At 40.9% G+C, this 10,704-nt stretch overlaps 1 protein-coding gene across 1 annotated transcript in view; it reads right to left on the minus strand.

Annotated features, from left to right (window-relative positions):
* Positions 1-9,019, minus strand: part of LOC143287890 (proton-coupled folate transporter-like) — a 19,032-nt gene extending 10,013 nt beyond the window's left edge. The window contains exon 1 of the mRNA XM_076596130.1: positions 8,947-9,019. Coding sequence (XP_076452245.1) covers positions 8,947-9,019 — 73 coding nt within the window. The remainder of the gene's footprint in view (positions 1-8,946) is intronic.
* Positions 9,020-10,704: the final 1,685 nt, after the last annotated feature.

The raw sequence follows: 10,704 nt of genomic DNA on the forward strand, positions 1-10,704 counted from the left end.
AAGAGGGAGAGAGGGGATGACGGAGGTAGAGAGAGAGACCAGGCAAGACAAGACAAGACAAGACAAGACAAAGCCATTTATTTCGAGGTTAACAGAAAAGCACTGGTTTGCTTTTTTGCATCCAGTCCCCGCCCTGAATAGTGTCTACACTACACAATATTCAATAAAAGTTTAAAAAAAAAGATAATAAAGCATGGTGTTAGTATGTATACAAAGCAGAGGGGACAAAATCAGACAATTATTATTATTTTTTTATAAATAAAATAAAATAAAATAATTAAGCACACACACACACACACACACACACACACACACACACACGTACATACAAGCACAAACATGGTGTCAGTAAAATGCATATATATATATATATATATATATATAAAGAAACACACACAACACACAGCACACCACAGACCAGAATGGGGGACGGAGGGTGAGGGAGGTTCTCAGTCAACCGTACGCATATCAATCAATAAATGAGCGATTTACGTAACACATTATGGCATAAGGTGGGAAAGGCAATGTTTTTTTGAAGGTGGTTGAGAAATGGTGTTGTTTAATTGTTTCTGGGAGTGAGAGAAAGAAAGAGAGAGGGAGAGGTAGGATATTTGTATTGTTATTCACAAAGCCGCAAAGTGGAGAGGAAACTGTACATCTGTTGTACATACATGTCGCACTACAAAGGTAGATAATTAAACATTATCTTCCCAGCTCCTAGCGTATCAATACGGGCAAGTATATATTAATAAGAGATGATTCCTCTCATATCAGCTCACTCATACCACCATATCACCCCCTTGCTCACCCACCTGCCCACCTGGGTGTGTGTGTGTGTGGGGAGGCGGGGTGCATGTTGGGGTATGTTCTTGTTTCGATAACCTACCGAACGCTGATATGGATTACAGGATCTTAAACGTGCGTATTTGATCTTCTGCTTGCGTATACACACGAAGGGGGTTCAGGCACAAGCATGTCTGCACGTATGTTGACCTGGGAGATAGGAAAAATCTCCACCCTTTACCCACCAGGCGCCGTTACCAAGATTCAAACCCAAAGACCCTCAGATGGTAAGTCCAACGCTTTAACCACTCGGCTATTGCGCCCGCCTGAAACATTTTAAATACAGTTTTAGCCAGCCAGATTTCATATCTTGCATTTCACGAATTTTGTTAAAAGCTTTTTTCCGAACTTGACACTCGTCAAGTTCCCAGTCTCTCGGACAAGAACTGGGAAGTGTATCAGCGTCAAAACGTCACAGCTTTGTGCAGTGTCACTGTCAATGCCTCAGGCATTTTTGAGGGGTGGAGATGGGGTTGGAATGGTGAAGGGATTTTTTTGCGATTTTTTTTTAAAGTCCAACCTTTAAGGTCGCCAAATTTTTGTCTATGCTATGCTATGTGTCTACGTGTCATCCACACCATCGGCCAAAAGCAGGCCAAAACTGGCCTTCTCCTCCCGAAGATGGCGATGGGACTTTACATGTGCGCAAGATGTTATGCGAGCGTTGACACAGACGGAACCTCGGTTTACAGTCTCGAAAGACCTGATAGGAATTGAGTCAGAACCAAGGTTAAGTCCGGTGGGAAATTCCCCAGCACTGAAATGTTCAGCGTGTTCGAACCCCCGACCCCAGGACATTCGGAGTCATGAGTCTGATGCTCCACCAAGCAAACTATTCCTGCCCCTGTATACACTGGCTTCCACCAAGCAAATTATTCCTGCCCCTGCATACACTGGCTTCCACCAAGCAAACTGTTCCTGCCCCTGCATACACTGGCTTCCACCAAGCAAACTATTCCTGCCCCTGTATACACTGGCTTCCACCAAGCAAACTATCCCTGCCCCTGTATACACTGGCTTCCACCAAGCAAACTATCCCTGCCCCTGTATACACTGGCTTCCACCAAGCAAACTGTTCCTGCCCCTGTATACACTGGCTTCCACCAAGCAAACTGTTCCTGCCCCTGTATACACTGACTTGTTGATACACCATGGTCTGCCTGCAGCGTCTATTTCTTGACTGATCTCTAGCAACCATTGAATTATGAAATAAAAAATCCAGTTCACATTTTCTGCCCAACATCTGGCAAGGAAAACTTCCATTGTTGTTCAGAGAGTGTGGCACACATGAAACCCTTCTTATTCTTACACACAGACACGCACACGCGCACACACACACACATACACACACACACCACACACACGCACGCGCGCGCGCGTATAAACAATGTGTGTGGGGGGAGGGTGTGTGTGTGGGCGGGGGGGAGAGCAAGGGAAAAGAGTTTTAAACAGAAGAATGAGCACTTTGGCTAATCATTAGACATGAGTAAGTGCTATATGAATGCCTTTATTATCATCATTATCAATGATAAGTAAATGAATATTATGATAAGAAAATAATGACAAAATACATAAATATTGATGAATACAGATTATCATTACTATTAATGAATAAATGAATGAAAAAAGCACATAAACATTAATAAACACAGACACACACAGAGCTATATTATATATGTATGTACATACACACATAAATGTACACACACACACACACACACACACACACGTGTGTGTGTGTGTGTGTGTGTGTGTGTGTGTGTGTGTGTGTGTGTGTTCATTAATTCATTTACAACGTTATTTGCACATAACGTTTATCATGCATGTGCGTTTATTATTCTCTCACTTTATATGTTGTTTGTGATTATCTACTTCGTCCATAATTGTTTGTGCGTCCATAAGTTTGTTGTCGGTGAGTCCCCTTTGTGTTTGTTTCTCAGAGCGTCGTTTGTCTCCTCGTATCTTGCGATCAGCCGGCACATCGTAAATCGGCACGAGTTCACCCACATTGTCATTTCTCCACCTATCTTTCTCTCCCTCACCCTCTCACTCTACACATCTGTCTATCTATCTAAATCTACACCTGTCTCTTTTACACATTCTATATATGTATGTCAACCACCAAAATGAATAAAGACCTTTTTTGTGTGTGAAAGATAAGAGGAAGACAGGGCTGGGACAATTTGTGACAGTAAAGCGTCTGGGGCTCCCGGGTTTGAATCTCGGTGCACCTGGTGGGTAAAGGGGGGAGATTTTTCCGATCTCCCAGGTCAACATATGTGCAGACCTGCTAGTGCCTGAACCCCCTTCGTGTGTATACGCACGCAGAAGATCAAATACGCACGTTAATGATCCTGTAATCCATGTCAGCGTTCGGTGGGTTATAGAAACAAGAATATACCCAGCATGCACACCCCCGAAAAGGGAGTACGGCTGCCTACATGGCGGGGTAAATAAATAAAAACGGTCTTACACGTAAAATGTTACATGTCTGTCTGAGTTTGAATGCGTGTGCGTCTGAAATCTGATTGAATGACACAGGAAACGAATGATGAGCGCCCAGTGGCAGCCGTCAGTCGGCTCTACCCACGTAGGCAGCCTGTGGTGCAAATGACCCCGTGTTTGTGAAGCGCTTAGAGCTTGGTCTCTGACCGAGAATAGGCGCTATATAAGTATCCACATCAACCAAAATATACCGAACAAACCCCACAAAAAGCAACAATACTACAGGGAATAAAACATCGCCAAAGCACTGTTTTCCTGGGAGGGCAAAAAGAAACCCATCTACCCACCCCTCCTAACAACGACACTGGGCCTGAGAAGCAAAGTTAACACTTCCCAGGAAAAAAAAACCCACACACATGCAGACACAGCACTTCCACGCGACAGCCGCCCCATTTCACACACACACACACACACACACACACACACACAGACACAGACACAGACACAGACACACACACACACACACACACATAAAAATACACGTAAAATGTTACATGTCTGTCTGAGTTTGAATGCGTGTATATATATATATATATATATATATATATATATATATATCTATATCTATCTATCTATCTATATATATATATATATATATATATATATATATATACCCCCTCGAGCACGACAACACAAATACATTGTCACCGCACGCATGTTAACCTTTCAGAATAATACATGAAGCGGTAGAACCATTATATATTGACATGTGTTTTTTTTGTTTGTCAATATGGTGATTCTTTCACTCTTTTTCTTCTTCTTTTTTTTTTTTTTTAAATCTCGTAATACTGTTTAATTTAAAGTTAGACCGATTGATATTGACATGTATGTATCTGTGTCTGTCGTTTTGTCAATGAGGTGATCTTTTCACCCGCTTTTATTCATAATACTGTTTAAGTTTAGACCGACATATATTGACATGTATCTCTGTTTATCCTTTTGTCAGTGAGGTTTTATTCGTTATACTGTTTAAAGTGAGCGAACTTCATTCCATGAATTTACACCACAGTCAAGGAAGCTGGATTTGCGAAGGTTATTTCTAGGCATCGGTGTACATAACATATAAAAAAAAATTATATAGTCGTGTCTGTGGTCATTCTTTTAAAAGAGTCTGTAGTAGTTATGTGGGTATTTCCATTTGTGATACTATGCATGCAAAAAGCCTTGTTGAAGAACAGCCAGTTGCGGAACGAAAATGTATCAAGTTGTATATAATCCACAGGGGCAGGAAGTTCGACTTCAACAACTTTCAATGATCTTTCAAACATATGGTGAATAAATATTATGTACGTATTGCCACAGTTGTCCAATAACACTGACGTACAATCGATGACTGCCAAAACATATGTATAGAAAAAAAAGCTTTCGCGGATTGAAGTCAAGGATTTTTTAATATACTTTTATTTTTACTAGCTGAAGTGTTTTCCTTGAGAGACGTTTTCCAAAGCAGGGCGCAAGGTCAGTCCGAGAGAGATCCTTTTTCAATAAAGACAACCAGAATTGTATGTCAGTCTACCTCTTAATTCTGTTTATGCAAAAGGAGGTAGTTTGAATTTATTATTCATTCTTTCTTTTCTTTTATGCGGATACATACAAGCACTCCGTTTTCCGTGAATTTAAAAACACGCGATTTAATTGTTTCCAGTCATTAGTCTCTGAATACTATCTTAGGTTCATCTTCTAGATTACAGGCATCTGCAGAATTGCTTGAATGAAATGATGTGTCATCTGCAAACATTTTGATTTACATTTCATGATACAAGGCAAGTCACTGACATAAGTAAAGAATAAAACTGGCCCTAAAATATAACCCCTGTGGAGCTCCATGTTTGACTGGTGTACATTAATTTTTAGGGGTTTGATTACTTTCTGTCTATACTTGTTTCGTTTCTGAAACAAATGTTTGTATAAGATAAGCAAGGAAGGAAGGAATTTTTGTGTTTAATGTCCCGTCACACATATCGGTGATTGAAGACATTTTGTAAAAGTATTTATGAATGAGTATTATCGGTTAGAAGGGGTGGGAGATGTGGATGAATGGAGGGTTTGGGGAAACTGGGCAAATGAGGGTAAAAATGTGGGTGAAATTTGAAAGAAAAACAAAACAAACAAACAAACAAACAAACAAACAAACAAAAAAAAACCCTCTAAATACAGTTACAGGAAATTACTTAAAGGACTTCGTAAAAGAGAAGTCGTTAAACTGACAAGCGAAACAACTGATAATGAATGCAAAAAGTCAAAAACATCAACGTTCTCAGTCACTTGTGAAGACACACTTTCGTGTACAAAAGGCTTCATCAAGCTACAGTGAAAAATTATATGCTCAATTGTCAGGTTATTAAAGCATATACACTTGACATTAGAACAATACTTGGTCCGTAATGAATTTGATAATAGTCTGAGAGCTAAGCTCAGAATTGGTCTGCGAATCGGACCAAAGTCTGAGAGAGTCAACTGACGAGGTTTTAGACTTGAATTCAAGCACCTATAAAAGTCTCTTTCTAGTATATTGCTTATTTCCTTGTATGACAATGGGCAATATACTTTTATACTATCTATATGATTTTGTGCTCCCCTTTTTGCTGCCCTATCTGCTTGGTCGTTATAACGGAATCCAGTGTGGGATGGTATCCAACAAAAATCAACATTTGTACCCTTCACAAATAGGGAGTGCAATAAATACCTAATTTCAAAAAATAAATCTTCTCTTTGATTATTCTCAAAAAGGAGCAAACCTTTTAAGACAGATTGAGAATCAACACAAAATAGGATATTACTTATTATGATTGGTATATCAACAAGATGATTTAAAGCCATAAGGACGGCCACCAATTCAGCTGTAAAAATTGAATGTCCCTTACCTAAATAATATGATTTTTCTGTTTTTAGGTCAGGAATGACAAAAGCAGATCCTGCACTGCTATCATCCAGGACCGAGCCATCAGTGTAAACTTTTAAATGATAATCAAAATTTTCTTCTAATTCAATTCTGACAGATGCTGCTATTATATGTGGAGATTCTCCTTTTGTTGTGTCAGAAGCACATATGTTGACGTTTGCTTTTGTTAACTCCCAGGGAGGGACAGGTGGCACCAGAACACGAGGTGCCATATCATGCAAATCAATGTCTGAAGAATTTAAAATATCTGACACATATGTGCGAATGGTTTGTAGATTTGAATTATTTTGTGCATTTTTTGGAAAATCAATATCAGACCTAATATTTAATTCCTCAAAATCATCCACTGCTGTACATCTCACAATATATTTAGCAGAACTTAATTTTCTGATTTCATCTAGTGGTAGAATACCCGCAAGCTTATAGGCTTCTGAGGTCTTAGTATGCACAGGTACCCCTAAAGCCAGTTTCACAGCTTTACTGTCAATTATTCGCAGCTTCTTTAGGAACGTCGGCGGGGCAGAAAAGAAAATTTCTTGACCGTAGGTCAATCTTGATCTTACGAGAGATGTCGCTAAATGTAAAAGAATTTTGGAGTCTTGTCCCCAAGGAGAGTGCCTTACAATTTTTAAGAAATTTAAACTTTTAACTGCTTTAGTCACCATTGAATCAATGTGTTTCTTCCAGTTTAGTTTTGAAGTAAATAGGATCCCAAGAAATTTGGTTTCCGACTTGAAAAATATAAGCAAACTCTGGTGTTAATTTGTAAACTTGCAACAGCCTTTTGAAAATCTGTAAAAAGGAGAAATGTGAATTAATTTTCATTTATTCATGAACCAAAGACTGTTGTTAAGTTGGAGCTTCGTGTCTCACTTTTGACTCGCTTGGTTCAGCATGCTGTGTTCCAGACATCGTTTGACAACTCTTTCCTTGTTCTCACAACCCCGGTCAAACCATACATTCACCTCTTCCCCCCTTTCCCCACAGTTTCCAATATACAGCGCTGTATCACGTACAGTGAACATTTCCACACAGGTACTAGCATCAACATCATGAAATAGCATTGCCATATCCATACATTTTTACAACATCCATCTATTTGATGCAATATATTCTGACGAGTTGAATGCAGAATGCCCAGCCGTATCCAGTTCAAAAGTATCACAGACAGGACTGGTTACATAACAAAAACCACATCATGCCACTGACAGCAAAAATGATACAATGCGCCATAGACGAGCACTATTAGGCGGCTGCACAGCAAAGTATGGTGAAGAATTTTCCGGCCACCCAGTAAGCATGACTTTCACAGAACTCGGTGAACACAAAGGGCTAATATTATGAACTTCGTGTTGAACGTGCAATTTTCAGTGACTGCTCTACTGAACACTGAAGCTGGTTTCAGACCTGCCGGTAGTGTGGTGGTGTCTAGGACGGGGAAATCAGCCATTCTCTCCTCATCTCCTTACAAGGCAGCACTGGCGGCATCCAGAGCAAAAAGTGCCTACAGATCAAAGCCAACAGAACAGGACAGTCACCTTGAAAGATACGGCAAAGAAACATATTGAGCAGGACAAGGAGTCTGCACAGGAGAAATGGCACTGCAATCACCGTTTGGAAACCGCTGAAATGACAATGATAACTTATGATAAGAAGAAGAAGAAGAATATTTATACTGCGTTGAATCTTGTGCAGAGACAAATCAAAGCGCTTTCACACCAGTCATTCACACAGGCACAGGCAGGATGCGCTGACTGTACTGGCCAGTCACTTTCTGTGTGATTTGTGCAAAAGGTCAGTTTGAGCAGTGACGTGAACAGCGGCCTAAGGCCTATCTCCAACAGGTCCTACTCTAGAAGGCCTGTGATTATCAACAGAGATGATGGTCATTACGTTGTCAGACTGAATTGCTTGAATTTTGACAAAAATAATCTTCAGCAAAGCTGAGAGCTTAACTGATAGCTTACCTCACACAAGAATCTTATTGATAAGAAACATTTTCCCGGTTTCCCCCAACCCTCCATTCATTCACGTTTCCCACCCCTTCTAACCGATAATACTCAAATGTATTCATTGAAATACTTTAACAAAATGTCTTCAATTACCGATATGTGTGACGGGACATTAAACAAATCAAAGTGCAACAATTAAAAGCACGAGTCACACGGAAGTCTGAGCACGATGTTAGGCAAAACAAATAAGTGAAACGAAAACGCTTAACCTGTTACTTTCCCGAATGTTCTCACCATTTTCTGATATTTGCGGGCGCAAGCTAGTGACATTGACAACGTCAGGAACGATAAATTTTATCACATATATTCAGAGTTATCGAAAACGGCCAAAAGTACGATTCGGGAGAAGATTCAGTTTCCAAGCCTTTGCCTCACTGCAGTCATAACTCACGTCAACTAACTTAGTCATAACCCCCTTCAATAACTCACTCTAATGAAATAACTCACACCAAATCAAAACCCATTTCAATCAAAGCTCACTTCATTCATACTCGCTTCAGTCATAATTGACTTCGGTCAAAATTCTCTTCAAATCATGACAACTCATTTAAGCCATTACTCACTTCAGTCATAACTCTCAACAGTAATAACTCACCTCGTCAGGCAACTGGTCCATCCGAGAGCAGACGACATCACTATGGTTGCTGAGAAAGGGCGGCGATTGCCTGGAACCATACAACTGACCTTGATCCTCACGGTCGTCTGCCGAAGAACGGAAGCCAACGTGTGTGCTGCCTTCATTCCAGCTGTCCAACATGTCGCCACAGACGACATTTGAGATGAAAGGTCGAATAGAAGAATCGAGAAGCGCCTCGCCCAGTTTGTAAAAGATAATGACAATGTCGCAGACGAACTCTTGAAAAAGCGCACGAAATTCTACAACCATTGTTTCCCAGGGTTTTTTTGTTTTTTGTTTTTTTTATTAAAGTAACGGAGAGCGCTTTTTTGTTTTCTTTCTTTCTTTCTTTTTCTTTTTTTTATATTTTAAATAGAAACAAGACGACAAAAAAACAAAAAACAAACAAACAAAAAAACCCTAAAAAACCCCAATCAACAGACGTTTGTATATAACCGTAAATATACCCAGGTCAAACTCAGTGATTACAGAAAAAAAAAGTAACAACAATTTAGAATACTGAGATACTTTTGCGGCGTGTGCAGGGGCAATTTTCCCCTTGCACCTCAGCAGACAGACGGCCGGCGTGTGCTCATATCACTGCACGTTCAGTGTGGGTTGTACCTGCACGCGCAGAGTTATAGATATATATAAGTTCGTGACTCGCTTGTGATATTTTGAGCAAGTGCTCGAGCCACGGCATTCATTCACATGCCCACCACGGACAGCGTTGGCGGAGTGAACCCCCCCCCACCCCCACCCCCAAACCCCCCACCCCCCTTGTGGTGTGCGAACCCTTACAGGGCCCCGCCTGCAAGGCAGCAGGTGTTCCGTGGGAGGAGCGACTATAATCATTCATGTTCTCTCATTCTTCTTCTCCAGTGGGACAAAGGGGGCTTCCTAGGGGGCAAAGGATGACTCCTATGAGATGACTCAAACAAGGTTAACCTTGAATCCATAGGGACATAGTGTGTGACTCCATAGTGACATAGTGCGTGTGACTCCATAGGGAGTGTGTGTGACTCCATAGGGATATAGTGTGTACGTGTGTGACTCCATGGGGACATAGTGTGTGTGACTCCATAGGGATATAGTGTGTGCGTGTGTGACTCCATGGGGACATAGTGTGTGTGACTCCATAGTGACATAGTGCGTGTGACTCCATAGGGAGTGTGTGTGTGACTCCATAGGGATATAGTGTGTACGTGTGTGACTCCATAGGGACATAGTGCGTGTGACTCTATAGGGATATAGTGTGTGACTCCATAGATATAGTGTGCATGACTCCATAGGGATATAGTGTGTGTGACTCCACGGGGACATAGTGTGACTTCATAGATATAGTGTGTGACTCCATAGGGATATAGTGTGTGTGATTCCACGGGGACATATGTGTGACTTCATAGACATAGTGTACGTGACTCCATAGGGATATAGTGTGTGTGACTCCATAGGGACATAGTGTGTGTGACTTCATAGATATAGTGTGCGTCATAGATATAGTGTGTGACTCCATAGGGATATAGTGTGTGTGATTCCACGGGGACATATGTGTGACTTCATAGACATAGTGTACGTGACTCCATAGGGATATAGTGTGCGTGACTCCATAGGGATATAATGTGTGTGTGACTCCACGGGGACATAGTGTGTGTGACTTCATAGATTTAGTTATAGATATAGTTACTCCATACGGATATAGTGTATGTGTGACTCCATAGGGATATAGTGTATGTGACTCCACGGGGACATAGTGTGTGTGACTTCATAGGGATATAGTGTGTGACTCCATAGATATAGTGTGTGACTCCATAGGGATATAGTGT

The sequence above is a fragment of the Babylonia areolata genome, chromosome 12 (assembly GCF_041734735.1).
Source record: "Babylonia areolata isolate BAREFJ2019XMU chromosome 12, ASM4173473v1, whole genome shotgun sequence".
Taxonomy (NCBI): Eukaryota; Metazoa; Mollusca; class Gastropoda; order Neogastropoda; family Buccinidae; genus Babylonia; species Babylonia areolata.